Source organism: Nyctibius grandis, chromosome 5, assembly GCF_013368605.1.
Source record: "Nyctibius grandis isolate bNycGra1 chromosome 5, bNycGra1.pri, whole genome shotgun sequence".
Classification (NCBI taxonomy): domain Eukaryota; kingdom Metazoa; phylum Chordata; class Aves; order Nyctibiiformes; family Nyctibiidae; genus Nyctibius; species Nyctibius grandis.
Genome location: NC_090662.1, coordinates 90241581 through 90266824, shown reverse-complemented (window position 1 = coordinate 90266824; position 25244 = coordinate 90241581). Strand labels below are relative to the sequence as shown.

Genomic DNA, 25244 nt, shown 5'->3' with positions numbered 1-25244 from the left:
CCCCCCGGCCACCGGTGCTGTGCCCGCGCGGGAGCGCCGGCCTCAGCAACCGGCCCAGGAGCTGCGGGAGAAGGGCGGGGCGAAGCCGGCGGCCGTGCAGCGACCGGGGGGACGGCGCCCGGCGGCGACACGGAGAAGCGCCAGCACCGCCCCCCATGGCTGCGCCTGGAGCGCTGAAGCCGCCCGGGCGCAGCTCCAGCAGCATCGGCATGTCGGCTGCTGCAGGGAGGCCGGGCGGCGGGAGGGACCCGGGCGGCCGGGGCCGGGGCCGGGGCCGGGGCCGGGGCCGGGGCCGGGGTCGTCGTCCGGGCGCGAGCAGCCCGTGGGACTGTGGCTCTTTAAGGCGCTCTGGTGCGGCGCCCCCGCGGTGCGTGGCCCTTTAAGCGCTGGCCCCGCCCCCCGCCCCGTGAGCCCGGCGAGCCCCGGCAGTTCCAGGTACGGTGCCGGGCGAGGGGAGCCCCCGCCGCGCCGTCCCCTCCCGTTCCCCCCGCCCGCCCGGGGCGGGGAGTGCGGGGGCGGGGCGGGGGTCCCGCCGCCCGAGGGGGGGCTGGCGGGAGGGGCGGGCGGGGGCGCGGGGCTCGTGGGGGAGGCCGCGGCCTGGCCGTCCTGGCGAGCGGGTGTCCTGCCCCGGGCGGGGGCTGGGGCAGGGCGGAGGGAGCCGGAGGGGTCCCGCTCCCCGGGGCGGTCGGGGCGGGGGGGCAGAGGCTCCTCCTGGCCGCGGCAGCTGTGCCCGCCCGGGCTGCGCTCTGCCGCGCTGGGAGCCGGCGGGGGAGCTGACGCCGTGGCAGCGTGTCTCTGAGCCCGGCCGCCTCCCGTGCGGGCTCTGGCCCAAGCTCGGGGCCTCCCCGCCCCGTCAGGCGGAGGGGGCGGCCGGCCCCCCCCGCAGCCCGCAGGGGAGGCGGGGCTGGCGGGTGGTGGCCGGGACGGGACCCGGGGCCAGGCGCTGAGCGCCCCCGGCGGCCCGTCGCTCCGCCTGGCGTTCACCCGGTGTGTGTGCCGCCCCGGGGCAGGTGCAGGCCCGGTGGGGTTCGGCGCCGACCCTCCTTCCCTCCCTGCCTGGCGCCATGGCCATGAGGGAACTGGTGGAACCGGAGTGCGGGGGCTCCAACCCCCTCATGAAGCTGGCCGGCCACTTCACCCAGGACAAAGCCTTGCGGCAGGAAGGACTGCAGGGCCCGCTGGCCTGGCCCCCTGGGGCTCCCGGAGCTGCAGCCGTGAGTGCTTGCCGAGCTGGGGCTGGATGTGGGGCCTGCCCGCGACCGGGTCAGTCAGCACGGGACAGGGGTGTGCTGGCTGGAGGCGGGTGTGGGGTGAGCAGTACGGGGGACTGTTGGTGCAGATAGGTGCAGTGTTGCTTTTTTTTTTCTGGGGAAAGAGGCCATAGGGTCACCCGACTTGTCCAGCAGCCTGGTGGGGCAAGGGCTTGTTTGTGGAAGCTGTGTTTATGGTGGCTGTAGCGAGCTGTATGCCTTACTGTCACAGGCCCTGACCCAGAAAGTGGTGTGAGGGGGGTTGGACAGTGTCACTCAAGGGTATTCCTGCTCCTTTAGCTTCAACATAAGCAGGCAGCTAATGCAAGAAAATGCTGACAGCCTGGTATCAAGGAAGAGGAAGGTGTAAAGTAATCGGATCATGAGGTGTGTGTGGAGAGAGGTATGGGGTCAAAGCCTTTGGGATGACCACCTGCTGTTCCCTGTAGGTATCCAAACCACTGGGAGTCGCCACCGAAGATGAGGTAAGAACAGATTGATGCATCCCCTTACTGTTTTTCTCATCAACACCATTTGCTGTTTTCCCCTTACCTGATTCTGACAAGTCCATTTCTTTCATGCTCCATGGCTCTGCCTATTTGTCTTCTATGCTATGTTTGTAATCCACCTCTGTCTTTGGCAGCTGGTTGGAGAGTTCCTGCAAGAGCAGAATGCCCCTTTACTGTCCCGTGCGCCCCAGACCTTTAAGATGGATGACCTGTTGGCTGAGATGCAAGAAATTGAACAGTCAAGCTTTCGACAGGCCCCTCAGCGAGGTGAGGGGAGCTAGAGTAGGTGGAGAGCTGGAAAAGATTTTGGTGTTACCAAGATCTAGGTGCTACCACTCCTAGCAGGGTGATTCTCATCTATTCAGCACTTGTGGGATTGTATCTGGAGTATTGTTTCCAGATTTGGGCTTCCCAGTACATTGACGTGCTAGAACAAGTCCAGTGGAGATCAATAAGTTGTTCCGGGGCTGGAATACATGGTGTTAGAGGAAAGGCTGAGGAAACTGGGTTTGTTTGGCCTGGGGAAGAGGAGTCTAAGGGGCAGAGAGGGTGGGGGGTGGAGTGTGTAGTTGCTGTCTTCAGCAGCCACAGTCAGGATCTTCGCAGCGATACACAGCAAAAGGACAAGGGGCAATGGAGACAACTTGCGGAAGGGGGAGCTGACTCGGTGTAAGGAAACATTTCTTCCCTTGGAGGGTAGTTCAGTGCTGGAACAGGTGCCTAGGGAGGCTGGGGCATCGCCAACCTTGGGCAAGTTCAGAAGTTACCTGATAAATGTGCTGAATAGCCTAATCTCTAGCTTTAGTGTTAACCTGCTGTGAGAACACTAGCAACCTCCAGAGATTCCTTCCAAGTGGAAGCTTTCTGTGATTTTATTCTAACAAAGAGAAAGGGAAAGATCGGAGATGATGAGGGCTAGCCTGGAACACTTAAATGATGCCTTTGAGTCCTCCAGTTCTCACTTCTGTTTTTTTCTTCTTGTAGCTCCAGGTGTGGCAGCCCTGGCACTGTCTGAAAACTGGACCCAGGAATTCTTGGCTGCAGCAGATAGTACTGGTGATGTCTCTTCAGATTACAATGAGGCTGACTGGTCACAGGAGTTCATTGCTGAAGTGACAGGTGAAGGGTCCCTTTTGGAATTATTGTCAAGATGTTGCCCAGTCACGTGCCTGTGTACAGTGGAGAGTTACTGAATGTGAAATTGGAGTAATGCTTTGGGGCCAGCAGTCAGTGTTTACTGTAGCAGCTTTAACAGGGGGAAAAAAAGCTGCTTTGTGATGGCTTAGCCAAATTGGTCACAATATGGTGTGGAAGCTTTTATTCACGTGTAAGAGTCTTGTTTTTTTAGCTTAGGTTACTTGGAGAACTCAGGAGAAGCAGGCTATTCAAACTGCTTTTATAAAAATTAATATGATTCAACTGATGCAAATTCTGGAGACGTTCTGGTACTGCTTCTTGCTTACATATTCTCTGATTTCCCCTCTTAAGGCTAAACTTGCCTTCGGTATGAAGGTAAATATTATTTAGTGTGCTTTGGCCAAATACTTTTTGTCAGTTTCATGGAGGTAGAAGGGTGTTGCACGTTGGAAGTGTGCGAAGTGAATATTTCTGGCCCAAAGGTTAAGCTTTCCGTTTCAGGCAAGCCAGTAGTTTGTCTGAAAACCCATCCTGCATTGTGTATAGAGCTGGGGCTGGAATAGAGTCCTGTTGCCATCCATGACCTAACCTGGAAATCATGAGTAAGATTTAAATAGATGCTATTCTCTTCTCCAGGAGGGGCCACTGTAGAGAGCCAAGTAGTCCCATTCTTTGACCTTCACTCTTTGTACTCCTGGGAATATAAATGAGCATTTACAGAGGTCTTTGAGAAAGTTCTCATGAAAACCTAGTGCTTTGTAGGCTCTGCTTTTGACAGAGACTTGTAATGCATTGCTAATTTCTTGACCTGCATAGTATCCCACGTGGAGCAGACAAATAAATTGTGAAATTAAAGCAGAAAATCGTAAGGATACTGGCACCACAGTGGCATCTGTATTTATACACAGTCGGAACCTAAGGCTTGATTTTTAGATCGGAATAAACAAAGGTGGAAGAAACAAGTGTAAATAATCTTTCATTGAAGAGTCTCTGTATGTTAGCGAGCTGCGTGTAAAGGGGAGAGAGCAAAACCTGAAGTTAACCTGAGTGATGGTCTGCCTGTCTTACTCTTCTCCCCATTCCTCCCTATGTCCTGTGCAGATCCGCTGTCTGTGTCTCCTGCCAAGTGGGCAGAAGAATACCTAGAGCAGTCAGAGGAGAAACTGTGGCTTGGGGAATCAGAAGACCAGTCTTTGGCAGATAAATGGTGAGTCTGTCTTCTCAAGGCTAGTTATTGCTGCTAGGCACTTGGGTGGGTAAAGTTTGGAGAGGTGATAGAAATCTGCTATAGCCTGAGTGTTTTTGAGTCATTTAACCTAAATTTGGTGTTCTCAGGCCTTTGGAGACTGAAGTTTTTAAGAGATCATAGCTTTTCTATTTTCTAGTTCCAGGAAGATATTGTGATTGTGTAGGCTAACTTAATCTCATGCCTAATGCAAAGCTGCTTAAAGTGATTTCAGGAGTGAGTTCAGGAACTCCTCATCAAGCAGAACTTTTTTCCACAAGAGATGCTTTTTTAGATTTAGAGATCTCAAGTACTAGACTCTACTAGTTGTAAACGTTCATGACTTTATTCTCCCTATCTGACAAAGCACATCCCGCCTTTCCTCTGCGTATTTTTAGATTCAGCCTTCCAGACGTTATTTTCATTTGGTTTTGTGTGGTAGATTAAAGAACAGTCTGCTGCTACAGATCTTCTCTATATAGGTACCTGTTGACTACAGTAAAGTTTTTCAATTAAAGAAGCAAAACACAAGCAAGCAATTTGGGCTGCTTAGATCTTTCCATAAAAGAGATTTTACATATTTGGATTCTCCTTCCTCCTGGCTCTTGCCTTTTCTGATACTTTTCTGCAAATATGGACGTTCCTGAGTTATTGCCACCAGTTCCAAAGACCTCACCAAGACTGAAGTAGTGATAACACCTGGAACTGGTTCTATCCTGCTGTAAACCAGACAACATGTTGAGTTGTGTGCTTGCTATGAGCCCTCAGTCCTCTGCAGAGTTGATACTTTTCCAAGACGCTGTTCCTCTTCCCTGAGGACGACCTACTTTCTATGTTCCTAGATACATGACCTTGTTTTTGGTAGTGCTAAAACCTGCAATGTCTGATAGCATGTGAGCTTGCCAAGGAATCCAGATTGTTCTGCAGAACTGTGCTGTCACTGTTAATTGTTTAATTCTGCTACTGTTTGTGTCAGTCACTTGAACAGTTAACCTAGTAGTAATTTTCATAGAATCATAGAATGGTTTGGGTTGGAAGGGACCTTAAAGATCATCTAGTTCCAACCCCCCTGCCACAGGCAGGGACACCTTCCACTAGACCAGGTTGCTCAAAGCCCCATCCAACCTGGCTTTCAACCCTGCCAGGGAGGGGGCATCCACAGCTTCTCTGGGCAACCTGTTCCAGTGTCTCACCACCCTCACAGTAAAGAATTTCTTCCTAATATCTGATCTAAATCTCCCCTCTTTGAGTTTAAAACCATTACCCCTCATCCTGTCACTACATGCCCTTGTAAAAAGTCCCTCTCCAGCTTTCCTGTAGGCCCCCTTCAGGTACTGGAAGGCTCCTATAAGGTCTCCCTGGAGCCTTCTCCAGGCTGAACAAGCCTAACCCTCTCAGCCTGTCTTCATAGGAGAGGTGCTCCAGCCCTCTGATCATCTTCGTGGCCTCCTCTGGACTTGCCTCAACAGCTCCATGTCCTTCTTATGTTGGGGGCCCCAGAGCTGGACGCAGTACTCCAGGTGGGGTCTCATGAGAGCGGAGTAGAGGGGCAGAATCACCTCTCTCGACCTACTGGCCACGCTGCTTTTGATGCAGCCCAGGATATGGTTGGCCTTCTGGGCTGCAAGTGCACATGGCCGGCTCATGTTGAGCTTCTCGTCAACCATCACCCCCAAGTTCTTCTCCTCAGGGCTGCTCTCAATCCATTCTCCACCCAGCCTGTATTTGTGCTTGGGATTGCCCCGACCCACATGCAGGACCTTGCACTTGGCCTCGTTGAACTTCATGCGGTTTGCACATTTGGAAGTTTTACAGGTGGATAAAGATGCTGAATCACTTAGGAGAACCCCAGAGTCTTTGAGGAAGGGTTGTATCCCTCAATACTGTTGTCTGGCCCATTGTGTAGACCATTGTTAGTGAAAGTGTTCACTGTTGCCTGGTATCAGAGTGTCTCTTTCCCTTTTACTTCCCCTGAACACAGGTATGAGGAATATCAACCTGAGGATGATCTTAAGAAAACTGTTAGTGATTTCCTCTCTAAAGTGGATGATCCAAAACTCCAGAATTCTGAGGTAAGAAATTCCCTGACTGGGGCTGACAGATATCTAGTGTGAATAAGGGGTGTGGGGAATTGAAAAGGGGGAAGACAGAAAAGGAATAAAACCTCCTGCTGTCCCATGTTTCCGTTTCTTCCCTGATTCCTAGAAGTTGAACCCTACAATCCACTCTAGACATTATCCATCTCTACCACATGACTCTGGTGAAGTCCTCTTCTCCCCACCTTTTTGGGCCTTTTGTGCTCACTTTGCAGAGAGAAGTCCTCTTAGTGAAGGAGCTGGGTATGGTCAGAGGGCTTGTTGGCAAAGCATCTGCCCAGCTCCACCCTTGTTTCATTTCTCTGCCACAGTTCCTAAAGTTTGTCCGCCAGATCGGAGATGGGAGGGTATCGATCGAAGCTAATCAGGTGACCCACAGAGACCAAGATCAGGCAGAGCAATGGGCAGCTGAGTTTATACAGCAGCAGGTAGGAGCCCCAGCCCTATGTACTCTGAAGGAAGAAAGCTTTTTGCCACAGTGCACAGTCTGGGAGTGAGGGAGAATGGCAAGTCCAACTCTCAGCAATGCTCTACTAATGACTAGGCTGGGGGAGGCGAGGGAGGGGCTGTTGGGTTCTTCTTAGCAGAGTCTAGCCAGAAGCTGGGAAGGTATTTGGGCAGTGTGAGTTTTCTCATCTCCCATAGCACCTGGGAGGAAGGGGATATCCAAAAGAACTCATCTTCACTCTATAGGCCGTCAGTTCTTGCTGATGGGGAGGAGGGGTCATCACAGACCCTCCTGCTGTTTTGGGATGTGCCCTGTGGTTGCCAAATTCTACAAAGAAAGGTGTGTTTCTGTTTCCAAACTCCCAGGGGGCATCCGATGCCTGGGTGGATCAATTTGCGCGATCTGGGAGCATGTCAACTCTTGATACGGAATTTGAGCAGGCAAAGACTGCTGTGGAGGTAAAGCTGACGGAGGAGGAGGGCTGGGGTACCATCTGAGAGCCCATGGTATGGTTACTTCTCTCCTTTGCATGCTGTGAGGAGGGCTAGAGACATTTAAGAGCATGTTCTCTGGGGTGTCTCTAGTCACCTTCTGTTCTCCCTTCAGTCAGATGTGGACTTCTGGGACAAACTCCAGGCAGAATGGGAGGAGATGGCCAGGAGAGATGCAGAGGCTCACCCTTGGCTCTCTGATTATGAAGACCTCAGCTCCTCATCATATGACAAGGTAATAGAGCACAGGGTCCCTCAGCCCTAGCACTGTGATGGACTGCCTTGAGGAAACTAGTAGTATGTCTGCCTTGCAGGTGAGCTTCACAGACCCCATATGCTGCTAAGATTCCTTCTTGCGCTGATCTTTTGCTGTCACTTGCACCCTCGTCCCAGATCAGCTAGGGGTTAAACAAAGACTTGTGCTTGTCTGCAAATACTGTCTTAATTCTTGTCCAACACCAAATACCAGTTAATGCTGGGATTCTTTGCAATGAGTGCAAGTGTTGCCCTCCCGCCTCCAAGCTGATAGGACCCACACCAGATGTTTAGTCTCTGTTGCAACTCATCCCAGGTGGGGTTTGGGGGAATTTTTCAGCACAGAGCAGGCAGGAAGAAGAGCCGTTGTTTCCTGATAGGACGAGGTGCTGGTTGGTCTGCAGTTTGAGTGTTTCTGATGCAGCAAGACTAGACTGTGCTGTACTGTAGAGAGTGCTTTTCCCCCTGAGCCTGTCTCGTAGCATTAGCCCTGTCTGTCTTCCCTGCTAGGGTTACCAGTTTGAGGAAGATAATCCCATGAGAGATCACCCGGATGCATTTGAAGAGGGGCGGAAGCGCTTGGAGGAAGGTGACCTCCCCAATGCTGTCTTGCTCTTTGAGGCTGCAGTGCAACAGAAACCAGATCACATGGAGGTGAGTGAGAGCAGAGATAACGGGCCTTGGCCAGGTGTCCTGCTACTTGGATCCTCCCCTTGTGAGGTGGCAGGGGGTGTGTGGAAAACTTACTTCAGTGTTAGGAGGTGCGCTGGGTGTATGAAAGCATCTCATTTTTCCATGGCTCTGGGTATGTAGCTGATGTATGTGAATCCCCAGGAGGGTTGTGGGCAAGGAGGTTTATGGCTAAGGTCAGTTACAAAAAGCGTGAAGGCTCTGGCTGAGAGCTGTGTAAAATCTTTGGAGCACGTGAGACTCTGCATGAAGCCAAGACAAGGAGTTCTCATCTCTTAAGTTGCTTCTGTGGAAGTGTTCATTGGCATTGCAAGTTTGGAGATGCTTATGGCAGACGATAACTGCTTTCAATATCTGTATTAAAGACTAATTCTGAGCAGCTCGTTTAGACTAGAGGCCCTGGGTCGGTCTTCCATCTAGATGCCAGGAGAAGATGTAACCCAAAAGGGTTGAGGGAGATGACTTCTGTGTCTTCACAGTCTTCATTTGAAGTTGTGGACCAGAGAATTATTTTTATACTGAAGACAAGTTTCCAGCTCCAAATTCAGTGAATACTTATTTTCCATAAAGCACTTCAGCTTCTGTGGGATGGATTGAGAAATGGAATAGTTTGTCTGCCTTTCTTCAGAGGTAGAGGACATGGATATCCTCAGGAGGAAGAGGAAGAATGCAAATACACCCATGTTGTCTGTTTCTGGAGTGCCTGCCTCAAGGATGCAGGGATGCTGAATTCTCACTGTGTCTGATTCGAGCCCTGCTAATTGTATATGACTGGAAATACCTAATTTGTTAATCCTGAGGCTTAGATGAGAGTGACATCTTGGAACAGATGTTCTTGGCTTCTGGGAATATAGACATCTGACTTTCTAGGGTACTGGGAGCAGGTGAAAAGTAAGCAGAGATTTTGGAGATCTACTTCAGCTTTAAAGTGGTCAAAAGGTTTTGCTAATATTCCTTTAGAATCGGCACTCTCTTCTCATAGGCAGTGGGGTCTGCAGGCTGAGCATAATGGAGGGGTAGTTGAAATGTTAGGGGAAGAAATCTTGGGCCAGTTCTGTCTAGCTGTATTGAAAACATCCTGATTTCTTCTACTGTGACTCTGCAGAAAGTACGGGAGAAGTCAAGACTTCACAAATGGTACAGTGATCAAAGAGACTTGATCAATTGCTCTGAAGGAAATGTCACGGTTGCTTTGGTCCAAATCACAGCTACACCTTGAACCTCAACTCTTCTGCCTGCAGAACACTATGCAGTTCTCGCTGGCCAGCTCTTCTTGAGTGGCAGCTAGCTATATGGTGAGGCATTAGAGATTTGAGACAACAGATTGCCTCTTGCTTGTGGTGGCTTGTGCAGCATGTCTGGGTCTTTGCTAATGAAACAATTTCCTTCCTTGAGACAGTGGATTCTGCATTTTGTGACTTACGTTCAAAAAGTGGGTACTTCATGCTGACAATCCTGCCAACTATCTAGCCTATTTTTGAGCAAGGGGTATGGTTATCAACATAAAATGAACAGGTACTTCGGATTTTGTGCCTTAATTAAATATTCCCTATGACAGCAGCCTGGAGATGGAAGTGGTTTTCAGGTACTGGTGTCACGATGATTGAAGATTCAGTAAAATAACAGTGCTTCTACTTTCAAGTCTGGTGGTCAACTCCACAAGATTATCATTTGCTAGTGGACCACTGCACAGGTATATACAGCTGCCTGCCTTGGAGGTCTCCTCATTATTAGCGCTGCTGCTATGCCATTTTGTTCTTAGGAAATAGAGAGATGTGCTTTTCCCTCCTTCCTCTGCAGTTTGACCACAGTTAGAAGTTAGAAGTGGAGATTGTGTGACTTAGAAGTGCAAAACTGCCAAGAGTTGCTTTATGGTAGATCTCCAGGTAGACATTCACTACTACTTTTCACTACGACAATGCCAGTTTTATTGGCCTTGAGGATCTATGTGCCATAAAATCTATATATCTTTTGAGAGAAACTTGTATCTGTGGCTAATATGTATACTTGCATATATTTGGTCTCACTCTAAAAATGTGTGGGATGATACGGTGGATTTAATCTCTATGTCTGTGGTTTATCAGCTGATCTTTTTCTCTGGATGTGAAGAAGTCTGACTTTGTGTATCTTTATCTTCTCCAGGCCTGGCAATACCTGGGAACCACCCAAGCAGAGAATGAACAGGAGCTTTTGGCAATCAGTGCCCTCAGACAGTGAGTGTTGCAGAAGAGCTTCTGAACATGGCTCCTTGTCTAGTGCATAGTGCCACAAGGACCATATGGCTAGCATGGTGTGCTCTGTCTTGATTGTGTTACCTGCTGTATGTGGGTGTCTCCCAGACTGATTTAATACCGTATTCACTTCTTTCTTTGACCTGCAGGTGCTTGGAACTGCAGCCTGGGAACCTCACGGCACTTATGGCTTTAGCGGTCAGCTTCACCAATGAGTCCTTGCAGAAGCAGGCGTGTGAGACCCTGCGGGACTGGCTACACCATAAACCCGACTATGCCCACCTGCTGGAGAAGGAACCAGAGGAGAGTGTCTCAGGGACAGACCTGGGGCCTTCCAAGCGTGTCCTGGGTTCCCTGCTGTCTGAGTGAGTTAGGGTTACAAATTGCAGCCTTCAGCTGAATGGCTTCTTGGAGGGTTGAGACTGGTCCAGGCAGGAGCAGAGGGAGCAACCCAAGGCTAGCTCTCTTCACACGACATCAATATCCTTGTTCTGTGCTTTTCCAGCTCACTGTTCATGGAGGTGAAAGAGCTGTTCTTAGCAGCTGTGCGCAGCAACCCCTCAGCTGTGGATCCTGATGTTCAGTGTGGCCTGGGTGTCCTTTTCAACCTTAGTGGCGAGTATGAGAAGGCTGTGGATTGCTTCAGTGCCGCACTCAGTGTGCGCCCCAATGTAAGAAAGGGCAGACTGTGGATGCTGGAGGTACCTGGGGGTTTATGGGTGAAGGTTTGGGTGGAGGTGCTGCTTGTATGAGAGGTACATTTTTGGAGCGGAGGAATAAGGACAGACACACGGGGGAGGGACAGTTGACTTGGAACTTAAAAAGATCCAGTTTACCTCTGCCCCCTCCTCCAGGACCATCTTCTATGGAACAAGCTCGGTGCCACCCTGGCCAACGGGAATCGGAGTGAGGAAGCTGTGGCTGCGTATCGTCGGGCACTGGAGCTCCAGCCAGGATACATCCGCTCTCGCTACAACTTGGGCATCAGCTGCATCAACTTAGGTGCCCACCGGTAAGCATAGGATGGGCAGATCTGCTATGACCCGTGAGCATGTGTTTCTGGGAACGAGACTGCGATAGGTTACTAGGGCAGTGCCACACTGCCTGCAGCCTTCCTTTGGCACAGGAGAGCAGAGCGAGTGTGTGGACTCTGCCCTGAGAACAAAGTGTCATGCCGGTGCAGTTGGAGTAGGGGCCATCTGGACTTCAGTTTCTGTTAAGAGGGAAAAGGGGGATATGTGATGGTTCTGGAGCAGGGCAGGGTCTGGTGAAGAGGAGGAAGTTGTTTTGAAAGGGAAGTACTTTAGAAGCAAATGGGGGAGGGAGTATGAGATGTACCACCTTCTCCAGTAAGCATGTGTATGTTCTCATGTTGACAGTGAGGCTGTGGAGCACTTCTTAGAGGCTTTGCACATGCAGCAGAAGAGCCGAGGTCCACGGGGGCAGCAAGGCGCTATGTCTGACAACATCTGGAGCACCCTCCGCATGGCCCTCTCCATGCTGGGGCAGAGTGACCTGTATGGGGCAGCTGATGCCCGTGATCTTCCCACACTGCTTCAGGCATTTGGCCTTCAGCAGTGACTCTGGGATGGGCACCCCTGCGAGTGCAGGGTTGGCCCAGCCCAGCAGTGACCTTCCTTAGAGAGAAAATGTTCACTAGGGTTCACACATCTCTTTGCTCTGGTAGGGCAGATCACTGGCAACTGTTTTTTCAAGGACCTCCCGCTGAAGCCTGCAGCTTCCCATACCTGTCTGTTGTGGCCTGGGCATCTCTGAGCAGTTCACGTTGTCACCTCCGTGACTGACTGACACTCTGCTGGTAGGCAGATGATCAAAGTGGGGAAGACAGCAACATCCAGCCCTGTTGCCAGACTGCATTTGCAGTAATGCTCAGCTTGGCTATGAGACCTTGCGATAGCCATTCTGCAGAGACTACCTGCTGGATGCATCTTGAGTGCAGGTTGCTTTGGTGGGGTGGTATTGCCATTTGGTGAAAGGGTGAAACAATCTGGGTTTTGAGCATGCTTCCCCCATGTATGTGCTTGCATGTGTGTATATGTGGGTTGCTAGGGAAAACTGGGGGCAGCAGTCCCGTTTTCTGGGTACTGGTAACTTCATGGTATAGCCAGATGCTAGTTTCTCAGTGTCTCTTCATGAACCTTTTAAGAGCAGAGTATTGTACTTACGCTAGGGACACAGGTGGAGGTCCTTAGTCTGTCAGGGTAAGAGAAGATCCCAGAGTTCAGACTTGGTGGAATGTGATAGGAATAAAAGTCTAAAAGGTAACCTCCCCTCCCAGAATATGGTGGGGAAAGGGTCAAGTCTTAATTTTCACTTGATCATCTGTTGTTGTTTTCCTTTGTGCATAAGTTCCTCATCTTTGTGTAACTGAATCTTGTTAATTATAAATATCTGTATATGATTCTATTGGGGAAAATGTTTTTTAATTGTAAAGTATTTTGTATAATAAAGGGAGGAGAATTAAAATTGCTAAAATGACATCTTTCTCTGTGCCTCTGTTGGAGCTGCATGCAGTGGGTGGTATAGATCTCGGGGGGTATAAGCACAGTTTTTCAAAAGATAGATCAGAGTCTGTCTCAGTTTCTGTCTCCCCTCTTGGCCCAGGTTTTGTTTTATTGAGCTCATATGCAAATGAAGGTTAAAGGACATAATTTTGCTGTAGCCTCAGGCTTCAGTTCTGTGAGCCAGCAGAAGAGCTTCCTTGTGCCAAAAGCTCTCTCTTTTTTTTCCTTGCTTAGGTTTAGGGGTCAGTGAAGCACTTTTTTTTTTAATTTTCTTGCCATCTGCAATGGGGGAAGTTGTGTTACATTTTATTCCCTCTTTGAGGAACCTGACTGCTGCAGTAGTCAAGTCCAGGGCCTTGGGCAGGGAGCACTTACCCTTCTTCCACCACACACCTTTTTCTTCATACCTTCACCTCACAGGCTTGTTTTTCTCTTGCTACTGTAACAATCAGGAGCAGAAAGTGTGTGCAGAGAACAGTTCTTGCTGTGTATTTTCTGACCTCTAGCTTCCCCTGTGTCCCCCATCCAGCGCCGTGGCACTGAAACCTACACGTGCTGTTCTGAAGTTGCTGTAATGCATGCAAAACAATCGCTGCTTGTGCTGTCTAAAAGGAAGGGAAACGCTGCTTCTGTGTCCTGCTCACACACACTGCTCCTGGTCAGAGATGAGCCTTTTGTTTTTTACCGATCTCAATCCTTCTGTCAGATTCTTCTCTGCTTAGCAAAAGAAAACAGTAGTGCCTGTGCTGTTCCTCACCTGCTGTCCAGGTGTTCTCCCTTCCCCAGTTCTCTGCTGTCCCTCTCACCACCTATTTCATTTGCCTCTTTGTACCACATTCCTCTCTGTTCACGCTCCCATTATCACTGCTTGGCCTTCCTTGTTTCTCATCCTCAAGTGGCATTAATGCTTCTCCTCTCCTTGGCTTCCTAGTTGTCTCAATTTCCTTGGCAATTTGGCTTAATCTCTTGACTTTGTGCTTGGTGTCCTTCCCTATCACATATCCCCTCCTGTCCCTGCAGCTAGAGCGGGCTGTCACCATTTGTTCTCTTTCCCTGTAAATTGTTCTCACTTTCTTCCCTCCCTCCCACCTTAAATCATCTCACAGCATCTGTGCTAACATTTGCTGAGTCCAGATCTTCACCTAGACACTAGTCCCTATTTAGTCTCCCAGGGCTGAATGAAGATTGAGCTGTCTCTGTCCAGACCATGTCTTACCTTGTCCTGTTAAGAGATCTCTTTGGAAATGGAGTGTTGGTTCAGAGAACAGCAGCTGGCTGATCATATCTGCATTCTGGTTCTGGTTGACACCTTTTGCCTGCCCCCTGCAGCCCTGTGTCTGGCCACCTCCGAACCAGGCTTGCACTGGGGCTCTGTAAGTATTTTGATCCTAGTTTGCGTTTCCAGCCACATCCACACCTTCTGTTGCCAAGCCCTGTTGTACAGCAGGGGTGGGCAGCAGGTACTGAGCATTCCCAGAAAGGCAAGGCAGTGAGGGATGTTTGGAGGTCACTAATCCAACCCCCTGCTCACAACAGGCCTGACCTGAATGCTAGATCAGGTGGCTGAGGGCCTTATAAATGATTGTGCTTTGCAGTTTTTGTACTTTCTGTACTTTCTCCTTTTGTACTTTCCCCAACGTACAGAACAGTGGCAGGGCCTATCACCACTAAAAGGATGTGAGGGATCACAGCAGGCATCACAGGACACAAACTAGATCTTTCATAGGGCACTGGACATGTGGTCAAAGGGGGTGGTTCAGTACATGTTCTCCCACCCACACTTCTTGCTATGTTTCTGCTGTATTTCTTCCTTCAGTGTTTTATTTATTTGCTGCTTAAGTCCCCAAGAAGGCTTAGAATCTCTTGTCTCTTGGTGTTGGCCTTACTCAACACCCAGCTGGGAGGTACCAGCAAATGAAAACTTGTGCTTTGAGATCCTTATACCTCTAGCCATAGTGCTCCTCATTAGCTTCCATACTTGTCAAGAAGGTGTGTGTGCTGCCATGGTGTATTCTGCTTTACCAGTGCAGTTTTTTCATCTTGAGCTGCTGAGCCTTATTGTGATCCTGGGTTTTCTTGAGTTACAACGCCCTGATCTCCTGTTTTGGATCCCAGGCTCCTACCTCTTTTGCCTGTGTGTGCTGAACCCTTTCCAGTCTGGAAGGGGCTCAGACCAATCCTTCTCCAGAGGAAGAAGGCTCTAGGGGTGGTGACCTGAAGTGGGTGTTCATAGAAAAAGTGCAAGGGCAAGCGTATAGTGGATACTCTCATATTCGCTAGGAATCTGCTGCTTTAAAGACTGCCTGACCCAGAAGTTGCATCAGTATGTTTGTTTAATAGCCTTCAGTGCATTTATTCTCTGCCTTGTTGATTTTTAAACCGGGTGGTGCTTTTGGTCTCTACATGTCTTGTGGATGCACAGAACTGTGTTTAGATATCTAAAGTATTTTCTTTTGTTTTAAGTCTTCTACCTCTTCCTTTGTAGTCTCCTACTTCTGGTACTGTAAGACAGCAAATATGGTTCTAGTACAGTCCACATCTCTCCAGGGGGAGCCCTTTCCCTACCTCTGTACCCCACGCTTCTCTATCTTTTCTACTTTTACTGCATTATTGCCAGTATTTCCTTCATGCCCTAGCCTGCCTCAAGGCCCTGACCACAAACACCATGCCTCTTTCTCCTCTGAGTCAGCCCCTGATGCTCAGAAATCTTTTGGCAGGCAAGTCTGTTCCTGAGGAAGGACTGAAAGTGGCACAGCAGCTCTCCCACCTGCAGCAGCAAAGCAGCAACAGAGACAGGCCAGCAAGGCAGACCACTGTCAGAGCAGACTCTGACAGCTTCTCCACATGGTAGTCCCTTGTTCACGTAGGCATGTGTTTCCTTGCTCCCACAAAAGATAAGAGGAGACACCTTTTGCCAGTCACTATTATGCTTAGTATGGCAAAGCATTGCCAGATTTGAGACGTGTGGAACCTTAAAACTCTGTAACTGTCCATGACTTTAGGAAGACTTGTAGGTACAGAGATCCCCTGAAAATCTGATGCCGAATGGGTATGTTTTCTCGAAACTCTTCAATTTCTCTGTTGCATTTCTTAAGCAGAAGTGACACCTAGTGTTGAGTGGAAGGCAGGTCAGTGTCTGTCCCACTCTTGCTTGGACCAGGTCACTAAAGGGCTTAGGAGCATAACCTGCTAATAAAACACGAGAGGAACAAAATGCTGGATGCATTTTTCTAAAGGTGTGACTTGTGTGAGCTGGAGAGGCTTTCCCAGCCAAATGTGGTGCTGTGAAGCTAGGACCTTTTGAGGGTCTGTGATGTTTGTGGGGTTTTTTTGGGTTGTTTTTTTTTTTGGTGCCCTGGTACTAAGCATCTAATTAGTCTGAGCCTTTGTGTTTGTGGAGTCCAGCTTAGCAACCATGCCATGGAAACCCATTTGCACATTTATTAAACGTGGGGACAGAAAGCAACCTAGTGGCGTTTCTGACATTTTGAACTAAAGAAATTACTCAGAGTTTGTTGCCTTTTCCTTTATCATCTGTGAAGGGGAGACTTTGGGAAGGAAATAATAGAAAAGCTCTTCCCTTTCCTTTCTGGCTTCTGTGTCTTGTCAAGTGGGACGTACAAGGCTTTTGTCAGTCTGTGTTTGCTGTGCCTCTCTTGCCAGCACATCTGTTGTGGAGCTCACTCCCAGTGCTGTGAGTGGATATGCAGCACTCACCCAATGGGGTGCTATCGTCCCTCTTTTAGTCTTTGCTGAAAAAGCAATGTTGTTCGGCCCACTTTACTGAGCACTGGCAATGGGGGAGTGCAGTAAACACAGTGGCAAAGAAAGAGAGAAAAGAAAAAAAGGGATTTTGTGTGAGATACATGCTAGGCAAAAAAGGAGGCATCTTTTTTCCCTTAAGGGTTTGGCAGTGAATGCATTTATTGGTGGGTGGGCTGTTCACAGCTTGGGGTTCTGTGGTTCAGTTGCGTGTTCCTATGTTGCATTTATGGGGGCTGTTTTCTTTGAGAAACAGAAGTCTTAGAGCCAAAAGTGAGAAAGAGACTCCTTCTTTGTGATGAAGAATTGCTTGACTAGCTCTAACAACTGCCAAGAGAGTAAAAACCAAAAAACCACGCCCCCCCCCCCCAAAAAAAACCCCCAAAACCCTCCAAAACAAAGAAACCAGTGTCCTGCTGCCTGGAGTCCACAACTACCAGACAAAATAGCAATAGGGAACTGGGGAGTTGCCGTTCATGTGTGATATGTTTTTTTTTTAACCCCATTATTTTAAAGTAAGGAATAAAAAGAGATATGTAATTATTGAGATACAAACTAAGGTATCCACTGTGGTGGAGAAGGGTGGGAACACGAGAGGATCTGGAGGGGGAAGGAGTTTGTTGTTAATTTGATTTTTCTACCATTTTACCTTTTCTGGCACTGTGAAGTGGGTGCATATGTGACATCCACAGCTTTAAGTGAAATTGTTTTATCACCCTGCAATCTAGAGGCAAATAGACTCTGGCAGTGCAATGATGATGAAGCCAACCATAGCGGAAATAAAAGTAAATAAAAAGAGTTTTTATGTATTTGGAAATGATTCTATGGGAGAACAAAAAAATAAGCCCACTATTAAGCCTTGTCAAAAAAAAAAAAAAAAGCCAGTTTTGAGAAAAATCTTTTAGTAATTTTTGCTCCAAATCAGAATAAGTCTTCATTTGTTCAAGTGGTTTTTTGCAAGTGCTTTTCAAGTTGTGCACATTTTCAAAGACTGCATGTTCATAATTCATCTTGCTCATTCTTCTGCTTTTTATCTGCTGAGGGCAATAGAGGAAGAGGTGTTTGTCCTTTTCCTCTTTGAGTTTTCTTCTTTTTCTTTTCACTTTCGTCTCACAGTTTCTTTTCCAGATTTTGAGATTCTGCTGTTTCTGTAGGAGAGGGGTGGGGGGGAAGTTTGGGAAAAATAATTTCCTGTAAGAAAAAAAAAAAACACCGAGAAAAAAACCCCAAGCCATAAATATTTCCAATCTCAAACTCCTAGCCCCACCCTGCGGTATTCTGCTTTGTTCAGTGGGTTACTTCCTTGAGCGTAAAGCACCATGTAAATGAGATGAGTGCCACTGAAATCCATTTAGTTTTCAACTCCAGTTACACTAGGAAAGATGGTCATTAGAACCAGAAGCTCATTTCCTTCTGTGAGCTTGGGAGTGTTTATACAGAGATCCTTTGCCAAGCTTTTGCGTCAGCACATCCCATCGCATATCACCTTTCAATTTTCCTCGATGCCATGAAAAGCCCCACTGCCAGCTTTGGTGCTCTGCAGAGAGGATGTGGGGGACTTCAGAGTTCACTGTAACCTGTATCACTCTGTAACGCAGCTGAGACACACTCTGCCTTGCTCTTTGTGTTGCGTTTGTGGACGTTTGTCCAAAGGGCTTTTCTGAGTCTGCAGGTGCTGAGAAAGATCACAGAATCACACAGAATCACAGAATGTTAGGGATTGGAAGGGACCTCGAAAGATCATCTAGTCCAATCCCCCTGCCGGAGCAGGATTGGATGGGAAGGTTTACTTTGTGCTGAATTATGTCATTTTATATATATAATTTTTTTTTTCAGAAACACACCTAAATCATTTCATGAGTAAAATATACTACCAAGCTAAGAAGAATAAACGTCGTTCAATGGCAGCATAAATCCATCCTATTCTAGGCTGCTTTAATCCCTCTTCTTCTAAACATTCCTCCCTTTGGTTTGTTCGTTCTGCCTTGTCTTACCATATGGTGGACACTATGGTTCAGGAATGGAATGGGGCCTTCCCCTTTCCAGCAGCACTGAACTGTATGGTGAGCTTACTGCAACACACAAACCCATGCCATAAAGGGGTGATTTGGCAGCAGAGCAAAGCTGATTTCACATCTAGCTGCTGCTAGAAAGTGAGGTCCTGCTTCTCTCCCCCAAAGCCCAGGATGCACATTTCATTTGCTCTGCTTTCAGCCTCTGCAGAGCAGCAAGAGAATAAACCATGTGAAAAAAAACCCATCTATTTTTGTGCTAGCTTAGTTCTGTGATGTGGCACGCCATGGGCTCAGACAAGCACCAGTGAAAAAGGTGCAGCAAGAGGACTGGGCTGGAGCGAGTGTACAGGCTGCCTGTTTTGGCAGGGGTGATCTCTGTCCCTTCCCAACTCCCCATCTTCTCCAGTAACATCCTACCTGGCAGAGCAGGGGTCCCTGACGCATCCTCCAGTGGGGCACGTTACAACAGTGACCTTGAAAGAAGCCCTGCTTGTCAAATGTTGCCCCTTGAGGTCATTACGTTTAAGGACAGCCTAGAGCAGGCAATGGATGCATCTGCTCTGGAGCAGTAAGCACAACTGTGTATTTTCTTTCTCAGGAGTTCTGGTGTATGAAAAAACTGGCTCGTAGTCCCTGCCTCCTTGGTTTCTCTCAGAAGAAGTGCCTGGCCAGCCTGCCCATATCCAATATATATTTGAGATCTACTCCTACTGAGCTTGTGGGTATTTTATTTGCTTGCTCCAATAACCACTAAATCTCCTCTGAGTCCTTGTTGTGAGGTTTCTCACATCTGGGTGGTAAGGGAGGGGCCACTTTCCTCTGAGGGTGGTTCAGCACCCAGAGAGGCTGGGCAATTTCCAGCCTTGGAGATGTTCAGAAATCACCTGGGCAAGCTGCTGGGCAGCCTCATGTAGGTTTAGATTCAGGCCAGCTATGAGGAGGGAGGGCTGGACTCAAGACCTCTAGAGGTCCCTTCCCACCTAAATCTTTCTGTGAAGCTAAACAGTTGCTCATTTGCTTTCACTGGCAGTGCAGCTCATTCATTTTTTTTTACAGTTATTATCATTCATCAGACTGTTGCTTGATTTCAAAATTCAGAGCTGGCTAAGTGTCCACATTTAGCCCACACCCGGGGCTAGGCAATAAACATTTTTCTATCACCCAATGTCCCTTCCCTGAATGAGGAAGGGAATTGGGAAAAGAAGGGAGACTTGTAAGTTGAAGTTAACCAGATTTAATGAAATAAAGAAATCAATAGAGATGACAACACAAAACAGACAAAAGTGTACTTATCCACAGAGCACTGGCAGGTTGCTCCAGGAATCACAATGAGGAAGAGGGAGAAGGGAAGAGAGACAAGGAGAGCAGGAAGAACTCCCCCCTCTTCCCAGCAAACCCTCTCTTATAGTGAACTTGATGTCAATGATACAGAATACACCTGTGGGCCAGCCTGGGTCAGCTGCCCCGGATTTAACTGCTAAGGGCCTTGATCACCATGGCTGGCCACAAACTGAAATCAAATCCCAGTGGAACCAGGACACCAAGGCAAAACAAGCCTTTAAAGGAAGTCTCTTCTTTTTACTGCCATGGGTATTTGCAGGATCTGGATTGCTCTTGAACTAGTGAGGATCCCATTGTCTCCTCCCACTGTAGCACAGCTTGCCTGCATGCTAGCCAATTAACATGTCTGAAAATATATTACAGAGTAAACCTGCAATATGAAAATAAGCAAAAATATTGCCACTGCAGCTCTGCTAGAGCCTCCTTCCCCTGCTCTACCAGCTCTGCATCCCTGTGGCTGCTCAAGTGGGTACGTAGGTGAGAAGGGGGAAAGTGAATTTAAAAAAAAGATGCTTAAATGCCACCTCTGTCACCTGGATATCTCACATAGAATCCCTTTGGAAAACTAATGTGTATTAGATGTGCTTCCCAGGTAAGCAAGCACGTAAACTGCAGGAAGCAAAAAATTTCCACATGTCAGTCTACAACTGCCTGAAGGGAGGTTGTAGTGAAGTGGGAGTTGGCCTCTTCTCCCAGGCAACTAGTGATAGGACAAGAGGACACAGCCTCAAGCTTCGCCAGGGGAGGTTCAGGTTGGACATTAGGAAGCATTTCTTCACAGAAAGGGTCATTAGACATTGGAATGGGTTGCCCAGGGAGGTGGTGGAGTCACCATCTCTGGATGTGTTTAAGAAAAGACTGGACATGGCACTTAGTGCCATGGTCTAGTTGACATGGTGGTGTCAGGGCAATGGTTGGTCTCGATGATCCCAGAGGTCTCTTCCAACCTGATTGATTCTGTGATTCTGTGATTCATGTGTCACAAAATACTTTGATGTGTTTTTGTTACTGTGATTCAGCTGGCTTCTGGAGAATAAAGACAAACAAGAATCAAAGCTCTAAGGTTTATCTAAGATGCTCGCTCTTCAACGGAATTTTGAACCAGAGCAATGAGGTGGCTGGTTGCAGGAAGATCAAAACCAAAATAAAATAGTTAATGATTTTTGATCCCTGAGGGTAATATCGGCCACTTCTGAGTTCTGTTGAATGGGGTGTTTCACAAGCCTTCTGTGGAAGCTATAAATGTAGGCAAGTGAGCCGCCTCTCACAAACAGCAGCACCGGGCTGGAGGAAGTGCTGTCAGCTCTCCCCGTCCAAGACACTGATATCAAGGTGAGATGCGCACTTTTTAGATGAAAACTTTCAATAGATTTTTGGGCAGCTACTGTGAAGTGACGCTGAAGAGAAAAGAGGTTTGAGTGTTGGGTGAGAGCTGCAACATGTGTGTGAGGATCTGATGTCTGTATTTGCAGAAACTTAACGCATCTTTCAGGTGACGAGAAGACAGCTGCAGGATAAACGTACCTTACAAAGGGAGAGGGTGGAGAGAGCCACTGCTAGAAAATTCCAAGGAGTGAAAGTGAGAATATTTTACAAATTAATCTTGGGCATAGGATCTTTATGTTGTGTCAGCAAAATTAACTGGCTTATTATTACTATGAGTTTTTCCACAGGCAGAAGGTCATTATACTAGCGCTCAATCAATCAATAAATGAAAGTTTGGATAGTCACAGCTTCCATAAATCCAATTATAACTGTGGAAAAATGCTTAAATGTTTTTAATCACATAGTGAAATTTTCTTTTAAAAAGTGAGATTTAAGTGAGATTTTTTTTTTAAATGTTGATTATGTTGCTCAGGTCTTGCAATTTTAGTCTGACTTTTAATCTTACTTGGGCAGATCTGATCTTCTCCCATCCCTTCCCAGAATCAACTAGAGTAACTGTTTCTTTCCCTCAGATACATTTGCCCTGAAATCTAAAACTTTGCTTGGATGACTGTTATGTGATTTAGAAAGGGCGGTGTTATCTTAATTAGCCACTTGTTTCTGTTCCTGCAGCTGTTACTAATAAATATTGTGATTCTTCATCTGATTCCAGATGACTTCATGTGGAATTAAATATGAGTATTTGTTACAGTGCTACAAAAAGACATACACAGCCTGAAATTTAGTCTGACTCAAAGAACTGATGCTTTGAACTTGATTGCTTCTCGGCTTATCTCAAGAACAGGAATCTCTTGATTTCAATAGAATTTCATACAAAAAAGTAATAAGGTATTTTAGTGAGTCTAAAAGTTCAATTCTGGCCTTAACAGAATAGATTTTTTCCCTGTTTACAGAACGAAATGCACTTTCATTTAGAAATTAATTGAATGTCTCACTACTTCTTTACTTGTAATGTTATGAGGATCATGAAATCTAGTCCAAACAATGAATGCCAATTTCTGAAATAATTCTCAAATGCAGTGTCAATTATCAACTGAAAGATTTATCATCAGTTATCTATTTTATTTCAGTATTATTTAGGATATACCAATAAGATGTTAAACTAAATGCTCAGATGTCCCTCACACATATGTACATAAACCAACATACACAACTAAATAAAACTGGACAATTTTGGTGTACATATTTAATTTTAGTTTTTTCTTCCAAATTCACATTTCTATGTCATGCCCTCACTCTTTTCCAACTGCTGCTATATTTATCCTCTGCTAAAAATGTTTTACTTATCCTTTTTTACTTCCCCCCCCTCCAGTATTTTGTGTCTGATGCAAAAAGGCTTCTTACAAGCATTGCTTATTTTCTGTTTTCCTTTTCTGCAGGCTGTCATCCAGCTCCTACAGCAAGAAATCCAAACTACAGAAGTCCTACTGAGATGGGAAAAATAATCATTTATGAGCATGCCAACTTCCAGGGTTCCTCCAGAGAATTCACCAATGACATTGGCAACCTAAAAGATGTAGGTTGGAATGACTGTGTCTCCTCAGTGAAAGTAATTGGCCGGCCTTGGGTGGCTTATGAGCACCTCCACTATACGGGCCAGTTACTGGTATTTGAGGAGGGAGAATATAGCTTTGTTGGTGAACAGATGAATGATAAGATCACTTCTCTGCTAGTGATCACTGAAAATCTGCACAATCCCCAGATCACTCTCTATGAGCATGCTCAATATCAAGGGAAGAGCAGGGTGGTAACAGAAGCAACCGATCTGGGTAGGGGGCCTGACAATGACACCATATCTTCTCACAAAGTCCAGAGAGGTGCCTGGCTGTTGTGTGAAAACAGTGATGGAAGTGGTTTTCGTTACATTGCGCGAGAACATGAAGAGCTTCCAAATTACAATTCAATCAATTTCAATGACAAGCTTTCCTTTCTGCGTCCCCTTCGCCCTGCCAACAGCTGTGGCTGTTAGACTGCAAATCCTGCAATGCTGAGGGAAGATGCAGCCCCAGCAAGAAATTTGAGACCTAGATCTCTGTCTATGCTTGTATTGCTTTTTTTCTCCCGTGTCACAGAGACACTGAATGGGAGAGCTCTCTTTCATGCTGCACTGTAGATCTGTATTTCTTGGTTCTGTCTTGCCCTGTTCTCCCTGCTCATACTCCCCATGAATGCAAGAACTATTGTATTTGATCAAATGAAAGAGACTCAAAGATAAGAGACGTGCCAGGAATATGTAACCTATTGCACCTGCAGTTGGCATTCCAATATCCTGTACTATGTAATGTAAAAGCATTACATGTTGCTTCTGTTGCTAGATACATAAACAAAATGTGAATATATAACCAGCATCACTTACTTTGTAATTTGTTTTACAACGCTCTTGCTTTACCATGGCCTCTGCCATTTTTTGTATTCCATTTTATGTTGTAGCCATTAAAGAAGATATTGAAAGCAACAATGGGTCTATTTTACCTCTTGTTTCTGGTTTAATATAGATAAATATTGCCCTTTCATGATGAGATATTTCTATGTATTCAGAGAACGGTTCACACAGTCACTTGTGAACATTTTTCATGGATGTCTCCTGAAAGGTTTTATCTCCTTCCATTCTCACTTGTCAGTAACATTGGGTTCAGGCTTGACTCAACCAGACTTAAAGTCTTGGTGATCATGCCGAGTATTGCTGTGATCCTGGCCAAACTCTCACCTGGAGACTTAATTATCACAAGATGGATCGTATCTCAAGGCACTGATCATACTAATGATATAGTCTTCTACTGCCCTCAATTATATAATCAAATAGAAAGTTTTGATAGATTTGAATTCATTGATTGTTTGATAGCAATAGGAAAACCTGTCTGATTTTTTTAAACCTTTTTTATCTTGATATGAGATGAGGTAGCATTTTGAAATCACAGTGTTTCAATCAGAATGGAAAATCCCCTTCTTGTCACCTCCATTGTAATTCTACATCGTACTGGCGTTTTACCATTGCAACAATTTTGAGAGTCACCATGTGGTATGTTCTACCACAGGCCAGACTTAAATGCTAGTTCAGGTGGCTCAGGGCCCTCCAACACACCAAGCAGTGCCAGGGGTTATCACCGCTACAAGCCTGTGAGGGATCCCAGCAGGCCCTTCTTTGTCCTTTACCAAATCCATGGGCATCACAGGCTACAAATCAGATCTTTCACAGGGCAAAGAGGCAAACAGAGGATGAAGATGCAAGCTGCCAGAAGCAGCAAGCTACAGGAGAAGGGTTGCTGAAGGATCCATAGTTCAGTGTTTTGCAAGCCACAGAGCAGCCTGGAGAATGACCTGCTGCTCAGTGTTCCTGCAGGATTGCGACTCCATATGTTTACTCTTTTCCTCCAAAGCAGCTCATTAAAAGCTCCATGACAGAGTCAACTTCAAAATAATTGCATTTGGAATAAGAAATATGCAAGGCCTCCTTGCAGATGTGGGATCACTAGCTATTTCAAGAACTGTTTTGCCACACACAAGTTTACCTGGGGAACACAGAGTTGCAGTTCTGAGTTATCACCGTCTAATGGCAGCTGCGATCTCCAAGCCATGTATTATGACAGCTGTCACGCAGCTCTGCATTGCAATGTTTATCTAGCTCTGTGTTGAGCTCCTGTTTGCCATGATTTTCTTGTATTTGTAGCTAAAAATGAAGCTCAGAACATGCTGCGCTATCATCTCCTGGGCTTTGTTCCCATTTTGAAACAAACGCTGCAGGCTCTGCTAGGCTCATATGGGCAGATGCAATGGTGATAGCTCAGGGTTCATGTGTTTTGGGATAGTTCTTACTGCTTTGCAG

General features: G+C 47.1%; 1 protein-coding gene across 3 annotated transcripts; it reads left to right on the top strand.

Moving 5' to 3' along the window:
• Positions 1-334: 334 nt before the first annotated feature.
• On the top strand, positions 335-22902 carry PEX5 (peroxisomal biogenesis factor 5). 3 transcript variants are annotated; one of them, XM_068401143.1, is made up of 16 exons: positions 335-435; positions 1011-1214; positions 1700-1735; positions 1894-2026; positions 2744-2878; positions 3998-4103; positions 6103-6193; positions 6529-6645; positions 7031-7123; positions 7272-7391; positions 7922-8065; positions 10244-10314; positions 10482-10697; positions 10838-11003; positions 11187-11344; positions 11712-12831. In XM_068401143.1, the coding sequence occupies exons 2-16, from the start codon at positions 1065-1067 to the stop codon at positions 11911-11913; spliced, it is 1938 nt and encodes a 645-aa protein (XP_068257244.1). In that variant the 5' UTR covers positions 335-435; positions 1011-1064; the 3' UTR covers positions 11914-12831. The 3 variants fall into 3 exon arrangements, with proteins under 3 accessions (XP_068257244.1, XP_068257247.1, XP_068257246.1); XM_068401146.1 differs by lacking the exons at positions 335-435; positions 11712-12831 and adding an exon at positions 22801-22902 and having other exon boundaries at positions 613-1214; XM_068401145.1 differs by lacking the exons at positions 335-435; positions 6529-6645 and having other exon boundaries at positions 614-1214.
• The last annotated feature ends 2342 nt before the right edge of the window (positions 22903-25244 follow it).